Source organism: Gastrolobium bilobum, unplaced genomic scaffold (assembly GCF_033153095.1).
Source record: "Gastrolobium bilobum isolate Gb01-03AN ecotype WA unplaced genomic scaffold, APGP_CSIRO_Gbil_v1 utg35077, whole genome shotgun sequence".
Classification (NCBI taxonomy): Eukaryota; Viridiplantae; Streptophyta; class Magnoliopsida; order Fabales; family Fabaceae; genus Gastrolobium; species Gastrolobium bilobum.
This window is the reverse complement of record NW_026895351.1, coordinates 114,315-132,139: the sequence shown is the minus strand read 5'-3', so window position 1 is coordinate 132,139 and position 17,825 is coordinate 114,315. Positions and strand designations below refer to the sequence as shown.

Below are 17,825 nucleotides of genomic sequence, written 5' to 3'. Positions count from 1 at the left end.
GACCCAAATCCGAGTTCATGATTGACACACATGTTAAATTTAATCTTACCACCGGTTAACTTGACTAGCCTAATTGTATTTAACAAAAAGTTATCAAATTTTAAAATTAATCTATTTGTAGAAATAATGGAGCAACTCTATAATTTAAACTTATAAATCTTCTACACAAATTAAAATATAAATCTTGGGCTCACCACCAATGACAAAACAGTCTCTCATGGTTAAGTCAAGGGAGTGAAATCAGAAGTTAACTCACTATGTAACTATACTAAATATATAATAAGCTAAGATATGAATGAGTTGCAATTCAAGTCAACGAGTAAACAATCACATTTGCAACATGCTAGACGTGTCAACATATAAAATTAATGTTTAAGTAAATAATAAATTAAAAATTCTCAAATTAATATTTAGACCAAACATTAATTTTATAGGTTTAGTGTTTCTATTTTTGCTGTATAAATTTTTCTCTACCACGCTCACATAAAAAGTGAGTGAATCCCACTAACTTTTCCTCTCTCTTATTTTCAAAATGAGGCTCACTCACTTTTAGAGCTGGCAAAATGGGCCGAGCCCGCCAGGCCGGCCCGCCCCGCCCGCCAAACGGGGCGGGGCAGGCTGAGTTTTCTAAACTTGCTGCCCGCCAAGCCCGCCAGCCCGCTCGGGCTGATTTTTTTTTTTTTTTTTAATTTTTAGTGTAAAATGTGACGGGCTTGGCGGGCAGCCCGCCCCGCCCGCCCAAACGGGGCGGGGCGGACAGAGATATCTAGCCCACCTTCAATGGCGGGGCGGGGCTGGCCAGCCCGCTTTTTGGCGGGCTTTTGGCGGGCAGTCCGCTTTGCCACCTCTACTCACTTTTATGTGAGTGTGGTAAAAAAAAAATTCTGTATTAAAAGAAAAAATATTTTTTTTCTAATTTTATATATTATCACATCCCACTTCACTTGTGGAGAATATTGTACAATGAATTTTACCATTTACATCTATTTCTTCAAGATCCCGTCCAAACATATTCTGTACTTCTTTTATATTCATATTATAAAATGATTTTTATTTTAAAAATTAATATTACAATAATTATTTTAAGAGAAAAATATTTGTTATTTTAAAATATACAAATTTATATCATTTTAAAAAAAATTGTTATATTTTTATGCATATTTAATAATTTTTCAAGAAAGAGAAAAAATAAAAGTATTACAAAAAATAAGTAAAAATTTACTAAAACATAATAATTTTATTTTAAAATGATACAAATTTGTGTCTTGAAAAAACAAACGGCTTTTTTCTTATTTTAATCATCGTTTCATAGAAAAGGCAAAAGAATGAAAAGATATATGGACTCCACCCCTGCGACTGTATCGTCGTATCCTTAAATAAACCCCAAATATTTTTCACATCGTTTCTGTTTTCTCTCTCCTTCTTCAACGTCTCTTGCTCTTCTATCTCTCTCTCTTGCTGACATTGAGTTAGCAAAAATGGAGGACCTGTGGAAGAGAGCGAAGACGTTCGCCGAAGAGGCGGCGAAGAAGTCCCAAGCCTTGAGCAGCACCTCCTCCTCCAGGATCGCCGATCTTGTCTCCGAAACCGCCAAGAAATCGAAGGAACTCGCCGCCGAGGCATCCAAGAAAGCCGACCAGATCAAGACCGCCGCCCTCAAGCAAGCAGATCAGATCAAGTCCCTCTCTGACACCATCGCAATTCCTCCTCAGTTCTCCGCCATTTCCGCCGCCACCTCTGCCGCACCCTCCGTTTCCGAAGAAGACATTGAAAAGTTTGGCGTCACCGACGATCTCAGATCCTTCGTCAAGGGTCTCACTTCTTCCACCTTCCAGAACTTTCCTCTCAATCCCGGTAATTTTCGAAGACGAATTTGCAATTTTCTGTTATTTTGTTTTCTTTTTTCTTTTGGTTTGAGTAAGTGCGTTTGAAAATGCAGAAGAATCTGAGGCTTCTGATGTTCCCACTGTGGCCACCAATGTTCGTAAGGATCTCAATGAGTTTCAGGAGAAGCATGCCACTCTTGTTTTAACTACTGTTAAGGTAAATTCAACGTTCTTTTTTATTTTTGTTACTCTTTTTGTTTCCATTTTCAGCTGGATTGATTTTTCGTGTGTTTCGATTCTGAGACTTTGTTGTTAGAGATATATAAAAACCATTAACCTATTCTCACCGGAGAGCTTGACACCTAAAGCTTTTCGGTTGAATTGGTTCTTTAGACAATGTCCTGAGTTCAACTGCCCCCAATTTTTTTTGTGAAATTTCTTAGCGCAGATGAGCTGAGCTTAATGCATCATTCACTTTTTTAAGCCCAATGGACTCTCTTGTGGGGGGCATGTAGCCTCACCCAATAACTCAGCTAGCTTTTAAGTTGAATTGGTTCTTTAGATTAGTTGTTCTAAAATTGATTGGGTGTAGTGGAGGAATTGAGTGATGCACGTTTTAATAATGGTGTGTAATGTGATTGCTTTGTAATGCATTTCACTTCACATGTGCACTTTAGAAATGTGCCAAAGGCATGGGAATACAGACAGCGAGAGAAGAGAAAGCACCCATCTTTTAATAATAGCGTGTTAATGTGATTGCTTTCTAATGCAGACCACTTCACGTGTTTACTTCAGAAATGTGCTAAAGGCATGATGTGTATGTGTGAGTAAATTTATTTTCTGGGGAAACTAAATAAATAATGATGCCTGATTAAGAGATGCATGTATTTACTTGGTCAGTTGGTCTTTTTATGCTTACTTACTATGCTCTGTTTTTTAATACTTTATTTTTTTGGTTGGTGTTGTTGTTGTCGTCTCACTGTTATACATTGTCAATCCTTTTGACCCTATATGTATAGAGAGACTTGTCTATTTCATCCCTCTGCCTCTGTTATCTCTGGTGATTATAATTGAGCTTTATTTCTTTGCTATACCAGTTGCTTTTTTGATCGAGCTAATTCATTTAAAGTAACACCTGCCTCTCTTTATATTGCAATAATGTGTCACCGTTTACCACCTGCAATGCTAATATGATACAAGGATTGAGAAAGACATATTTGTATTTGAAAAATGCAAATTATCATGGACTTGCAATTGTAAAACTGTTTAGCTATTTTAGTAATTATTCTTTTACAGGAAATTTCAAGGTTGAGATATGAACTATGTCCACGTGCTATGAAAGAAAGACACTTTTGGAAGATATATTTCACACTTGTCAACACTCATGTGGCTCCGTAAGTAGCATATCATTTTAATAATTCGTATGCTAGCTATGTTAGATGTATTAATGAAGGTATACAAATATTACTATTTTATGAAACATTTTTTGTTTAATCTCCACTCTGGTTGTTTCTTTATTCTTCAAAGAATAAATATTTACATAAAAGGAAGAAGTACTAGAAAGAAACATAGAAAATACACTAGTGGTTAACAGAAGAAAGTCTTTTCTTCTGGCTTTTGTTACGTATGTAAAATCAAATTGTTCTTGAACAATGTAAAAACATAAGAAATAAAAAATAAAAATAAAAGGATACATAAAATAATAAAAAATATGGTAGAACAACTTATTCATTTCAATGATTCAAATGTCGTCCAAATAGATTAATCCTTTATTTATCATATGTATGAAATTTATGCCTCAGAAATTGCATTTAAAGTTTTTTTTTTTAATATATTATATGCAATTGCATATTAAGATGTATTCGTATTCTTCTTTGAAGTCAGGATTCTAGATATATACTATTACATGAAAAATATTAGATAGTTTCAATAGGCCAAATTGACCATTCTGGCTCATGTCTAGCGTATCTGGCTATGTATGCTGAAAGATGTGACACTAGGAAATTTTTCTCTGAAGAAAAGGACCCTGGTTTTAAGTCTGGCTGCGCAAGTATTTGACAAAGATCCTCACGGAGAATATGGAGCTAACTAGCTAAGGCTTCTTCCTGTTATGCTATTAAATTTCATTTAATAGAAGCTAGTAACAGTTTACGAGGATTATTGAAAAGTAAAATGTAAAAAACAAATGAAGTGATCTTACTCTAATCTTTGCGAGAATTCTGACATTGCTTGTTACTTTTTTTGTTATGTGGGCAGTGTTGTAAATTTTTTGAGTTAGCCTCATTCAATAACTTTGATTCTACAATCAGGTATGAGAAGCAATATATGGAGGAGGTTCAGCTCAGAGCAGCAGCAGAGCAAAATGTGGATGTTAAGGTAGAGCAAAGTGCTGCAACTGGTGGAACTGGCAAGGCAGAAGCAACAGGGAAGAATTTGAAGAGTAAATCCTCTAATGCATCCTCTACTGAGCAAGACTTGGATACGTTTCTTCTTGGAGATCTTGAAGATAGTGATGAAGCTCCAGGTATATTACTCAAACTTTGTTTAGCTTATGGGCTGTTTGAATACTGTTTTCGAAAACAGTTTTTTAATATTTAGAACAAGAAAAAAAAGAAAAAAACATGTTTGATAGCGCATGTTTTGTAAAAATAGTTCTAAAAATTATAACTGTTTTTTAGTTTTTAGAATCAAATTTAGAGAACATATTTCAGTTGTTTCTGTTTGTGTTCGGCTATTAACTTTCAAAACAAAAAAACACAGAAAACACTCGTTTCATTAACTATTCTATAGAATAGTTTTAAGAACAAAAAAAACAAAACACAATCAAGCATGCCTTATATTGCAGAAATATGCAGCCTAAGATGACATTTTCAATTTTGTGTCTCGGATCAGTGACTTAAATTTTGCTCATTACGTAGGAATTTGTATGTGCAAAAGCATGAGTCATTCCCGTTAATTATCATCCTTAAACTTCCAGAGAATTAACTTGATTTTGAAACCTTTGGACGGACATTGCCTTTGATGGTTAACTAAGATTATTATATGTCGTGATCTGTTATAATCTTGTCATTTTGTCTACCTTGATATTGATTTACTTTTCCATCTTTCAGAGGATGGTGAGGGCAGCTTTGATGATGATTTTGACAAGATTGGCAATTCTGTAAGTGCTTTTTATCTGATTCACTATGGGTTTCTGTTTTCCTTTCATTTACTATTCTCTAGCCACCTTAATTGAGATAAAATAGTATTTATAAATAGAGAAAAAATGAGAGAAACCGGGGAGCAAGTGCACGTACACACAGAGAAGAGTGGCAGGGGAAATAGAAGGAAGGTCAGGAAGACAGCATGTAACGTTTTTCAGATGTTTGAGAGTTTATTTGTATAATTGACCTCCCTCAGCATTGATTAGAAAATTTTAGCTGCAGGTAGCTTTTCTTGATAAGATGATTTTAATTAATCATGTTGTGCGAACTTTCAGGATGTTGAAGATGAGAAGCATGCGAAGAGAATATCTGCTGCAACAGTTTAGGATGCCCAATTACTTTTGTTTGAGACTGAAGTAAAATTGAAGTTTGCTGCTTGCAATTAACCTAGATATCAGTGAACGGTAAAGTTAAAACGGTTGCAGCAGTCTCGCGTTTAAGAATGGTGGCTGCGGCAGTGGGTAGATTTGGTGAACTTGTGGAAAAAACTGAAGTAATTCGTTATTGTTTATTTGTTTACCGTATTACCCTATATAGTGGAAAAAACTGTAGTAATCATATAACTCTAGATAAAAGTTGGTGGTGGGGAGCACTGCGCTTGCCTTGTACAGTTGATCTTATTTGTTACTGTTCCTAAAGTTCTTATTTGATGTTTTAATTTCAGTGAATAACATCAGCATATTGATTCTCGGGCTTGTTAAGTGGTTGGCATTGTGAATAGAGTAAAAGGGTTCAAGGTTCAATTTGTGAACTGTTTCAGGATTCTAGAATAATAGTGCCACATTTTTTTGTTTGGGTCAAGACAAGGCAAAATGGGTTGAATTCAATGAGTCAACAAGCCAACATGCCAAAATGAGATGGGTTGAGTTGTGTATTTTTAACCTATCAACTCAAATATAACCTGCCTATATGCAGTATGAGTTAAAACGGATTGGCAGGTTATAGGTGAGGCGGAACGGATTGACCCTTTTTGACAACTCTTCAAGATTTAAAGAATGTTTTTGGCAATTTATTATTTTTGATAATGTTATTATTTATTTTATTTATTTATTCTTTTTGGGATGGGAACTTTTGGAGAAGGTTTTTATCTTTGGGCTTTTAACTTCTCTTATTGCACGAGAAGTTTAAAAGTGATAAGCCCCACCACTCTCAAGTGACAAAAAAAAGTAAAAAAAATTGGCACGAAAAATGAATAGTCATTATTAACAGTAGAAAAAATTTCTCTTTCATTGTTTACCTATGCTCCCTTTAATCTATTAGCGGAATACCACCACCATTAGTAGGCCATTAAGGGGACGTTTGGTACAGGAGAAATTTTTTTTTAGCTGAGAATCTCAATTTTTAAAAATATAATTTTTACATTCAGTTTATGATAATATTCGTAAATTTAAAATTTAAAAAAATTTAGTTTTTCGGGAATCTTGAGGAATCCAACATACCAAGGGTGTGCATGACAACCATTCTATTTCCTAGCAATGTTTCTGAAAAGAAACAATTCTTTTCTATTTCTGTGCCATGGAATAGTTTCTGAGAAAAAAAAATATGTTTGATAACATGTTCTATTTTTATTCCGAGAATGAGAATTGTGTTTGATAACACAACAAATAATATAATAAAAAATATTTCCTATTAAATATAAAAAAATTTCGGATCATCACTTTCCTTTCCACATGGTGTAGTTGTGGTGGTGGCGGTGGCGGTGGTACGGTAGTGGTGGTGGCAGTGATGTGGTGAAGATAGTGGTGGTGGTTATGACGGCAGTGGATGCGACGATGGCGGTGATAATAGTGGCAGCGACAGTGGTAGTGGTGGGGATGGTGGTGGTGGAGGTGACGATAGTAGTTGCGACAATGGTGGAGGGTATGGTGGTTGGTGGCGGCAACAATGGTAGCAGTGACATGGTGGTGGTGGTTGTGAAGGCATCTTGGTGGTGGTGGTGGCAGTGGCTGCGACGGTGGCGGTAGGTGACAGTGGTGGCAATGATGTGGTGATAGTAGTGACGAGGGTGGTGTAATGGTGGCGATGGTGGTGGTGGTGACAGTAATGGCAGTGACGATGGTGGTGGTGGTTGGTGGCGGCGGCAGTGATGACGGTGGTGGTGACGGTAGTGGCTGCAACAATAGTAGTGGTGGTGATGGTAGTGGTGGCGTCCTGGTGGTGGTGGTGGTGATGGCGATGAGGGTTGTGGCAGTGGCGTGTGATGGCGATGGAGGCGGTAACGGCAGTGGTTGCGATGATGGTGGTGGCGGTGATGACGATGATAGTGGTGGTGGTGGTGATAGGTGGAGGTGGTGGTGGCATCATGGTGGTGAGGGGTGCTGACGACGACACTAGTGGTACGATGGTGGAGAGTGATTGAGAGGGATAAGTGTTTCTCATTTTGTGCCTGAGAACAAAAAAGTAGAAATTTTTTGATTCTTTTTTCTGTTCCCCAGCACAAAAATTAAACCGGTTCATCCCGGGTACAAAAAAATAAACTGATTTTACCAAATGAGTTTCCTATCCATTTCTGTTCCCAGGAACAGAAATTAAAAAAGAATTGATTCCGGAAAGGTTGTCATGCACATCCCACATGTCCTTGCTGTTGCTATTCCTGCACCGTTGTCGTCTTCACTTTCAACACTATAAACCGTGCATTGCTCCAGTAGCATTCGAATTATGTAGAAGTTAACTAGTCAAGTAGTTACTCATTTACATAGCTCTTTACAATTTGCAAAGCTAAGGTAATGTTAAGCAACCCAAAAGAAAAAAATGCTTCAATTGTTCATTGCCTTGTTTATTGTTTACCAAAGAAAAATATTTGGTAAGGAGAATTTTTTGAGATTTTCGAAAAAGTGATACTCGTAATTCTATTTACTCACGTATGATATAAGGTTTTTGAAAATTTTCTCAGAAATATTATTTTTCTGATATTTTATTTTGTGCACAATTTCTCTCTCTCCAAAATATCATAAAAAATGCCACCCAAGGGGTGATATTTCAGGAATTCAAGGTGTTGAAAAAAAGTTATACTTGTTTTGAAATAAAATTTTGGTAATATTTTAATCTATCAAATACTTTTTTGATAATATTCGCACAAAAATAACTTTCCCATTATATTTTTGAGAATCATTGTTTCCCATCACTAAAAAATTTATCCTCCACCAAACTACTTGTAACATCATTTTTAAGTTATTTGTAACCTAGAAATTTTATGTTCTTAACTTGAGGTTTCTGTTTAGCGGAAGTATGTCAAATAGTAGACATGCAGGTAGCTCATCTTATAAGCTTACTCTGTCAAAAACTGAATCATTTCTTTCTGAGCAGTGTTTTCAAAAACTTTTACACACATCTCTTAATAACGAAATTATTTTCTACATTCAGTAAATACTAAAACAATGCGAGGGAAACTCCTATATGGAGGAACATTGACATTCAAATTCTAAACCTTTCAAAAAAACAAAAACACATTGAACTTAGACAAATACTAATAATAATAATATTCAATTTTTTTTTTTTTTTTGAAAAAACAAATCAAATCTCCACAACTTAAAATTTATAAACTTAAAAATCGTTATATCATAATCTCAAATAATTCTAACATAAAATTTAAAAAAAAAAACCAAGAAAAAAAAATATAGAGTGACGATGACTACTAATGACTGAGAACGAATTTGAGTAGTTTTCCATGGCATTCCGCACCCTTCTTCACTCCAACACCACACTCACACTTACGAGATCACGTGCTTCATGCATCACAATACACGCTTCATTATTCTCTTCCGGGTGCCGGCGGCCTTGGGTGCCGCCACCGCCGCCGCAAGCTCCGCCGTCCGCGAAGAAGGTCCCTTTCACGGTGTCGGTTCACGGCAAGACGTGGCAGGATCGTTATCACTGGATGTGCAACACCGACGACCCGGATCTGTTGGATCATCTCAACCGCGAAAACAGCTATGCCGAAGCTTTCATGGCTGACACCTGCAAACTACGCTCCGCGTTGTCCTCCGAGATGAAGACCCGATCACCCGCCACCATTTCCACTCCCCCTGAGCGTTGGGGACCCTGGTTCCTCCATTTTCTTTTTCTTTTTCTTTTTTCCATGTAGAAATAAAAAAAAATAAAAAAATAGACAAGTTTAGTTATAACAAGCCATAAGATATTTCTTGAATTATGATAGGTTTTATTTAATAATTGCTTTGGATAAGATCATTGATATCACATTTTTGTTAAGTGTTTGGTGAGAGGGTGGTAACTAATGTTAACTATTCATTTAAGATTATATAGTATATAACAGAAGCTACTTGAGCATGTGTTAGTTGAGCTAAGGCTCTATGAAAGTGCGAAACTAACTACAAATGCAACTATAGAATTGTTGAAGTGAGAAACTAAATGTAGCAAAGTACCATTTCTTTATACTTGGGGTTCTTTTTGAGTTTAATTGATTGCATTTTTTCAACTTCTCTTGGTTAGGTTGTATTACCAATACATTCCAGAGGGGAAGGAATATCCTGTGCTATGTAGGAAGCTGGAGACAGAGAGAATTGGTTGGTTGAATAGTTTGCTTGACTATGGAATGGCAGGAACAAAAAAGGAGGAGATTTTGCTTGACTGGAATGAACTCGCAGAGAAATATGGCAATTTCATCTTGCACTCACCATTTTAATATTCCTTTTGTATTTTCATTTTTTAATGGTGTTAGAAGATGATTATCTGATAGAAACATGACATCCTTACTCTGTTGGCTCTGGAATTAGATAATTATTAGTTTACTGCATCTACCATTATTGTTGAAATGTAAAGTAATTAATCAAAATAGAATGCAAGCGTGACATGTTTAATTATTAATCTTATTTCCCTAAATTTTAAAAGTCCACAATTTGATCCTTTAGCCAGCCTTCATGGGATAGCTTAAATGTTAAATTCTGTTTGAACTTTTTTTTTCCTCCCCTACTGGTGATTGCTTACAGTATAGTCAATATTGCAGGGTATGTCCATGTTGGAACATGTAGAGTTTCACCTGACCACAACTATCTAGCATACACTCTTGATATTTCTGGTGGAGAACGGTTCATGCTTCAGGTAAAAGACCTCAGAAATGGATTAATAGACTCGAAACTGGAAGTTGATGGTGTTGTTAGCTTGGCCTGGGCTCAAGATGCAAGTTCTCTGTTTTATACACTGTCAGATGAAAACCAGCGACCTTACAGGTAAAATTTATGATTGGACTTTCTTTTCCCCTTCTTTCTTTATTTTGGTTTTTTGGGGTTGGGGAAGGGAATGGATTTTAGCTTAAGATAGTATCCTAACTTTTATATGATATTATGGCAGGGTTCTCTGCAGAAAACTTGGATATGATCATGTGAATGATCTCCCAGTATTTACTGAAAGCGATTCCAGTTTTTGTGTGGACATAACAAGCACAAAAGATGGCAAGTTCATAACTGTGAATTCAAACTCAAGGACTTCATCGGAGGAAGGGACTTATATGTCTTCTTTTATAAATTTATAATGAGATTATTTTTTTCTATTGATATGTTGATCTTTTTGCTTAACAGGTTTATGTTATAGACTCGGCCAATCCAATGGATGGTTTACAAAGAATATGCAAACGTACTTCTGGTGTGCAGTACTTTGTGGAACATCACTCTGGTTTATTTTATATCCTTACCAATGCTCCTATGCCTGATGGTCAATGGTCTGGTGAAGATTATTACCTGGTCAGATGCCAAGTTGAAGATATACAGTCAGCTAAATTGCAGGTTATGTCTGATCACTTTCATACATCTTGCTTTTGAGTTCTCTATTATGTCTCTCTGTGTGTGTATGTGTGAATGTTATTGTGTCTCTAACTCCTCTTTGATATTCTTATATTATCCTTCAGAATATCATCCTTCCTGATAAAGATACGAGCCTATGTGATATGGACATTTTTAATGGACATCTGGTTCTTTTCCTCAATAAGAAAGGTCTTCCTCTGTTATGTTCCTTGAACGTTCCTATCGAAAATGACTTCAAGGTATATGAATTGCAACTTTAGTAACTTGTGTTGTTTGCCCCTGGAATAGGAAGGTTTATGTTAATATTTTTTCTCTCTAGTTTGCCACTTCAGCATCTAAACCATCTGATCATGATGAATATGCCATGTAAACTACAGAAAAGAAAAGGATACTTCAATATGATCACACAAAAGAGTTTCTCACCGGCTTTCCTTTCCTCATTCCTTATATATATATATATCTTGATTATCCTTTTTTTCCCTCAATTTTTTCATACTTTTCATTTTGGTTCATCTTCCACCTATCCCAACTAGTTTGGGATCAATGTGATGTTGATGTTGATATCAAGGAGTTTGGAGTAGTGGTATAGTTGTCCCTTTGTGAGTTAAAAGTCACTGATTCGAATATAGGAAATAACCTCTTTACAAATATCTGAGGGTAAGGCTCTGCAAGGATTGCCTTCACCCCAACTTCGCTAGTCAGGGTTTAATGGGGAGTGATTTTTTATATATACATACATAATTACATATACATATACTAATCAATTGTAGTAATTTGGTGAAGATAAAGATATGTAAAGAAGAGTATATTGCTGCTTTGCTCTGCCTCCACTTGTGCAAGTCGTCTCATTAGATATAAAACTGTATTCCATAGCAGTGACAGATACAATACTGCACAATGAACATGTTAAGCTTAGATTTCAGTGCCTCTTTTTTTTCCATTGCCAGAAGAGACCATAACATTATGTGAATATGAATGTGCAAATCCAAAGTTATAGATAATCTTTGTTGCATGTGATCTGTTTGCAGATATTGCGAACTTTTTAGATATTTTCTATTTATGCATATTATTTTTCTGCAGCTGGTAATTTCACTTTCTTCTCTAGAGTGTATCAGTTGTTAATTTTAGCATAAATCTCTATTAAGAAGAAATATAAACTAAACATAAATCTCTATTAAGAAGAAATATAAACTATGTTATGCCAATTTGAAACTTACCTGCAGTATATTTGACCTTATCTTGTGTTGCTTTGTAGCATCAAGTGTATATTCAAGACTTGAAACCATGGTACTTTCCTCTGCCATCAAACGCATGCAGTGCCACTCCTGGTTCAAATCATGACTTCCTGAATACGGTTTATCGTGTGGTGCTTTCATCACCTGTGGTATGACTGTTGATGACTATGAATGCAATACACATTTGTAGATTCAATGATGATTTGCTTAATTCATCTGATCATTAAATGTGAATGTGTTTGTTAAAATCCTTAACAGTTTTATTAATATTGAACTTTTGGGTATTATGAGGAAAGTGCTGAATACATGTGACTAAGAATTTATAAACTACAACAACATCACCTATATATATTCCAAACCAATTGGGATCGGCAGCCGATGAACTCATATAAATGCAATAATAATTAGATTAAATAAATAAAAAATTTAAAATTAATTTTTTTTTCTTAGAGAAGGAGAGAGAGAAGAGTAATAAAAAAGAGAGTTAATAGCACAATTTCTACACCTTCTCAATGTTGATAACTTTCCTCCACTCCGTATTAAGACCAACCTCATGCCAATCTATTTCTCATTCCATTAAGTTTTATTTTATTACTTTTCACCAAGTAAATTCCGGCTGACCTCTTCCTTTTTTTATGTCAAGATCTAATAACAAATTTCTTTTCTTGCCAAAGCATGTAAGGGTTTTCGAAGAACATGCCCAAACTATCTGAATTTATGTTTTCTCATCTTTTCTTCCTCTGATACTACATCAACTTTTCATTGAACATTTTCATTTCTTATCTTATCAATCCTTGAGAATTCATAAACATTCTTCAAAAATTTATCAAAGCCCATATTTGAATGTCAGTTTATTATTTTGCTTTGCATATTGAACCATGGAATATCCTTCCATTTAGAGACATTATTTGAAATTTTAATTTATAGACAAAGTTCCTTTTTCAATGCAATACTTAGTTTAGCCTCTCTGTAATATGTAAAAATATTTTGTGACTACACTTCCAAGTTCCGACTGCTTATATAAATCCAAACTATTTTTAAATTTGTGTTTTCCCTCAACATTTGCAGAAAAGGGGGACAGCTTACTTCGACTTTTTAATTTTTATAATTTTATTTTATTTATTTTTGTGGACAATTTATGATTTATATTTTGACGTTGATGTTATAGGATCTTTTTATTTTTTATTTTTTTTAGTATGGTAAGTGGTAACATGATTCAGGTGCTGTCAGTCTGTCACTTAAATTTAAACATAAAAAAGATTTATACGACAACTTTCCTTGCAGATCAGTTTCTTCTCTAATAATATATTAATATATTTAAAATGGAGACTTTCCTTCTCATATGCTTAAACTTCATTGCAAGAGCAGCAAGACATGGCAAAGGAATTCAATGCAGTTGCATTATTGAATACCTGCCCTTCCTCCAGATTTTCACATTGTAATATTGTATAATGTAATGCTAATTTCAATAGTTAGATAATATGTTGCTTCACTTTTCTATGTACAAACCTAGTAGATTTGGAAACAAAGATCTGGTTGTAATTTTCAACTGTCCACTCCATATCTACATGTCGTGTTTTCCATTTGCCATTATTACCTGCTTTAATCTATATTTTGGGGGCACTCTTCAAATGCTATTTACTTATAATTGTGGGAGTTGAGCCTTTAGCCCTTTAGTGTCAATGATGGTTCTGTGGCTTGTGAATTGTGACTATAGTTCAGCTTCAGATTATGTAGTCTATGCCCTCGTGAAGAGATCTCTGATTTGCCGCAAATTGGCACATCTCAAATCTACGTAACAAGGATACATAATTACTAGTATTAATTTAAATTTATTAAATGTGAATTACTATCATAAAGGTTGTCATTTAATGTTTATGATTGAAACTTCGATATTAAACTTCTTTCCCTTATTGGGTGAGTGAACAGATGCCGGATGTAATTGTTGACTATGACATGTCTAGATATACATATTCAATTGTGCATCAAGAGGAAGTGAATTGTGATTCTGTTGGCCAGTCATACATCTCAGCTTTTGAGCTAAATAATAATAAAATTCAAGAGGCACCTAGTGATAAGAAAGAGTGTGCCCCGAATTCAGATTCACAGAGATGGAAGGACTTTTCTCAAGTGTACTGTTGTCAGAGGGAGGAAGTTATTTCCCATGATGGTGCAAGGGTTCCACTAACCATCGTGTACTCTAGAGAATCCTGGCAGAAGGGTAAATCCCCTGGACTTTTAGTAGGCTATGGAGCATATGGAGAAGATCTGGATAAGAGCTGGTGTTCAGATCGCCTGAGTTTACTGGACCGTGGTTGGGTTGTGGCATTTGCTGATGTAAGGTTGGTTGTTTGACTTTGACATTTATCTCTAAAGCTCTGTGGGTTTTCTTTTTGGTCTTTTATATATGGCATAGGCTTGTTTCTTATGATATGCTCACAAGTTGAGATCAATGAAATTTAATGTTTTGCATATTGGGTTTTGTTATATCGCCCTATTGACTGTAATAAATGAAAGTTTTTATTATGATATTTCTAACTTCTATATACATAATTTCAATTATGTGGAAACCTGTATTACGCCAGAGGTGGTGGTGGTGGAGGTCCTTCATGGCATAAATCTGGGAGTGGGTTAGGCAAACACAATTCAATACTTGACTTTGTATCTTGTGGCAACTACCTGGTTAATGAGCGTTATGTTCAGAGTGATCAGCTAGGCGCTATTGGATGGAGTGCAGGCTGCCTTCTTGTTGGTGCAGCTATGAATATGTATCCCCAACTCTTTCGTGCTGCCATATTAAAGGTAAGTTTTATATAATTGTGAATGTTACCTTATTGTGAAGGATATTTTCTCAGAGATGGTGAGTCGTGAGAAAAGATTCTGGACATTTCAAATTTAAGCTCTTTAATTAGCATCATTTATCTACTGTTTGGCTAGAACTCATTTGTTGCAATAATGTCAAAATTCTAAAGACTAATCAATTGTCACTTTTAAACCTATAATCCTATATAACAAATAATTGTATAAAAAAAAAAAAAAAAAACCTATATAACAAATAGTGATAGCATATTTGATTCTTATGCTGAACAAAGTTAGTAGAAAGGCAGAACTTTGAAGTCTGGGCAAAAATTACATTCAAAATATCAGGTTTTTATAGTGAATAATCTAACTTGTAATATGAATGGAGGACCAAGATTAGCTTTTGATACCCTGAAAAGCGAAAACATTTTTCACTGTGTTAGCCCTTTGATTCTCTGTTTCTTCCCTCTCTCTCTATTTGGAACTTGTATTTAAATGTCCATTAAGTAAAATGTTACTTGCCTTTTGCAACTTGATCCAGCATGTATGTCTATGTCATGCACATCATCTATCATGTATTTTTGTGCTAATGATCTCTGCTCTGCTTTTTATGCATCAATTTAAAAGAAAAACTGTGGTAATTCATTAATTAAATAATTTCACTCATTTTGATTTATAAGGAGAGTGAGTTTTATCAATCTTTTACTTACTTTATCCACAATTTCTTATTTTCAAAAATCTTGCTTATTATAATCAGATGGGTTATATATATCAGGTACCATTTCTTGATGTATGCAACACATTGTTGGATCCCAGTCTGCCCCTCACAATTTTGGATTATGAAGAATTTGGAAATCCTCAAATACAGTCGCAATTTGATTCTATTTTTAGTTATTCTCCTTATGACAACATTCCTCAAGGCAGTTGCTTTCCTTCAGTTATGGTTACAGCAGCAGTTAACGATTCAAGGTAATCTCACTCTTGCCCATCATCTATTAGATGCATATATATTTTATTGATATGCATTCTTTACCACCTAATTATGCATTTAACTACTGTTGGTTGCTTCAAAACGGTTGATGTTAGCATTTGACATTCATTCTCAGGGTTGGAGTTTGGGAAGGTGCTAAGTGGGTAGCTAAAGTACGAGATAGTACCTGCTCTCATTGTTCTCATGCCGTTATCATGAAAACAAGTATGATAGGAGGGCATTTTGGGGAAGGTGGTCGCTACGCTCAATGTGATGAAACAGCTTATGAGTGTGCTTTCCTCATGAAAGCTTTTGGGATTTTAAATGAAGAATAAATTAATTTATTAGGGCTGCTGTTGGAGGGCATTTTGTATCATTGGAAGATTTCCATTTGGGTCAAGGACTATCCTCCTAGTTCACTGTCAATACCCAGGCTTGAGGGACGTAGATAAGTTTGAGCATCTATTCTTATTTTGTAGGTTCTATTTGTGTAGCTAAATCACTGAGCTCTCCATTATCGTTCTTTCTAGGTGAACGTTTTCATATGATATAAATTGCAGCACTGTTTATTGATTCTTGTTATATTTTCCATGGCTTCTCCTTGATATATAACTAAATTTGCTGCACTCTGTACAGAGGAAAAAAGCACTTGGATATGTGCTGAGTTAGCAAGCTTTGCTGTTTGGAGAGAGGGAGATGATGAGACTATAACATGATGTTACCAGTTTATCCTCGTATGACATTAAGAGATTTCGTAACTAACTGGGAAAATCAAAATATGATTTGAAGTTTTTAACTTGTTATGCAGAAACTTCCTATTTGTTAAGCACTTTGCATAATCTTCCTCCCTGTGCGAGGTGGGGGTGTTGGGGGATGGAAACCGACTTTGTAGTTCTGTATGGTTCATTTTAATGCCAGAAATTGAAGCATTTATGAGTGAAGGCTGAAAAGTGCATGCAGAATTCCCACTTTAACTTCCAACAAGAGTTGTTGGGGTGAATGGTGATAGTGCAGAGCCAGAATTCCAGTTCCTGATGTCATACATGAAATGACATCTTACAGACTTCAGATGACCTAATTTGTTCAGGTCCTTTCGTTTTAAGAGTTATAATTCTAGAGTTTCATGAACTTTTGTTCATAGTGAGGCATATAAAAGTAATATTTTTCGATTAACCCTTTGCATAATATTATGTGTTCCTCTGCAATCAAGGTAGACTATCGTAATTTCCACATGTTAGAGGGATTTTGTTTCTAGTTTGCAAAGTTAGTCATATTTTGTCACAAATTGCCTTTTGGACTTTGGAATGTGGAATGTGAGGATGTGATAATATGTCTTTTAACTTGTGTTTTGTTACAGCAAAATGAGGTAACTATTTTTCTTTGTTGAAAGACACTGGAGTTCTCAATTTGATAATTCTAAATCTAATAACATTAATTGAGTTATGTAATAAATTATCATACACAATTAAGGTGAACAAAAGTCATGAAAAGTGCGTGTTTAGAGACCAGTAGACGTGAATTAAAATATTCAAATATTGAAAAAGATTCAATTGATAAAGATATTAAATAGGATCACAATGCTAATTTTTTAAGTAAAATTGAAGGAATGGATGATGAAGTAGATGCATATTATGAGGGAATGAATTTTTGTCATGTTTTAACGTGATTATGCAAACCAATTTTTTTGATAATTTATTAATAGATTAATTTATTTTTATTATTGACCGTTGATTTATGAAAAAATAAAAATAGGATGTAAGAAGTTTGATTCTAAAATCCTAATGCAACTAAACGTAATGACAATGTCATATTTTTTTTAAATTTAGTAGTTACAAATTTTAATTTTTACTAAGATTGCTGGAATAGGATGCGATTTGTGAGAGAAGATAAATTATTGCTTCTTTTAGCCTTGAACTTAAAAAAAAAACAAATGGCATATATTATTGATGGGTTTAAAATTTATTATGACAGATGAAATAAAATTATCTTATACTGTTATACACATATAAAAATAAGTGAGATAATTATATGGGGCC

At 34.8% G+C, this 17,825-nt stretch overlaps 2 protein-coding genes across 2 annotated transcripts; both read left to right on the top strand.

The window, feature by feature from the left end:
- Positions 1-1,363: 1,363 nt before the first annotated feature.
- On the top strand, positions 1,364-5,755 carry LOC133306776 (uncharacterized). The gene is made up of 6 exons (XM_061507159.1): positions 1,364-1,854; positions 1,940-2,043; positions 3,123-3,220; positions 4,136-4,350; positions 4,937-4,986; positions 5,305-5,755. Exons 1-6 carry the CDS (start codon positions 1,479-1,481, stop codon positions 5,353-5,355), a joined length of 894 nt encoding a protein of 297 aa, XP_061363143.1. The 5' UTR covers positions 1,364-1,478; the 3' UTR covers positions 5,356-5,755.
- Positions 5,756-8,719: 2,964 nt separating this feature from the next.
- Positions 8,720-16,997, top strand: LOC133306766 (uncharacterized). The gene is made up of 12 exons (XM_061507149.1): positions 8,720-9,073; positions 9,479-9,642; positions 9,993-10,215; positions 10,337-10,479; positions 10,562-10,767; positions 10,890-11,024; positions 12,041-12,169; positions 13,950-14,362; positions 14,606-14,822; positions 15,595-15,788; positions 15,926-16,319; positions 16,426-16,997. The coding sequence occupies exons 1-11, from the start codon at positions 8,907-8,909 to the stop codon at positions 16,122-16,124; spliced, it is 2,190 nt and encodes a 729-aa protein (XP_061363133.1). The 5' UTR covers positions 8,720-8,906; the 3' UTR covers positions 16,125-16,319; positions 16,426-16,997.
- Positions 16,998-17,825: the final 828 nt, after the last annotated feature.

Bases quoted from the DNA above. Each gene is read 5' to 3' on its own strand.
- LOC133306776 (XM_061507159.1), top strand. From the start codon at position 1,479: ATGGAGGACCTGTGGAAGAGAGCGAAGACGTTCGCCGAAGAGGCGGCG. The intron at 3,221-4,135 runs GTAAGTAGCATA...TTCTACAATCAG, and splicing joins GTCAACACTCATGTGGCTCC to GTATGAGAAGCAATATATGG. The intron at 4,987-5,304 runs GTAAGTGCTTTT...GCGAACTTTCAG, and splicing joins TTGACAAGATTGGCAATTCT to GATGTTGAAGATGAGAAGCA.
- LOC133306766 (XM_061507149.1), top strand. From the start codon at position 8,907: ATGTGCAACACCGACGACCCGGATCTGTTGGATCATCTCAACCGCGAA. The intron at 12,170-13,949 runs GTATGACTGTTG...GTGAGTGAACAG, and splicing joins TGGTGCTTTCATCACCTGTG to ATGCCGGATGTAATTGTTGA. The intron at 14,823-15,594 runs GTAAGTTTTATA...TATATATATCAG, and splicing joins TTCGTGCTGCCATATTAAAG to GTACCATTTCTTGATGTATG.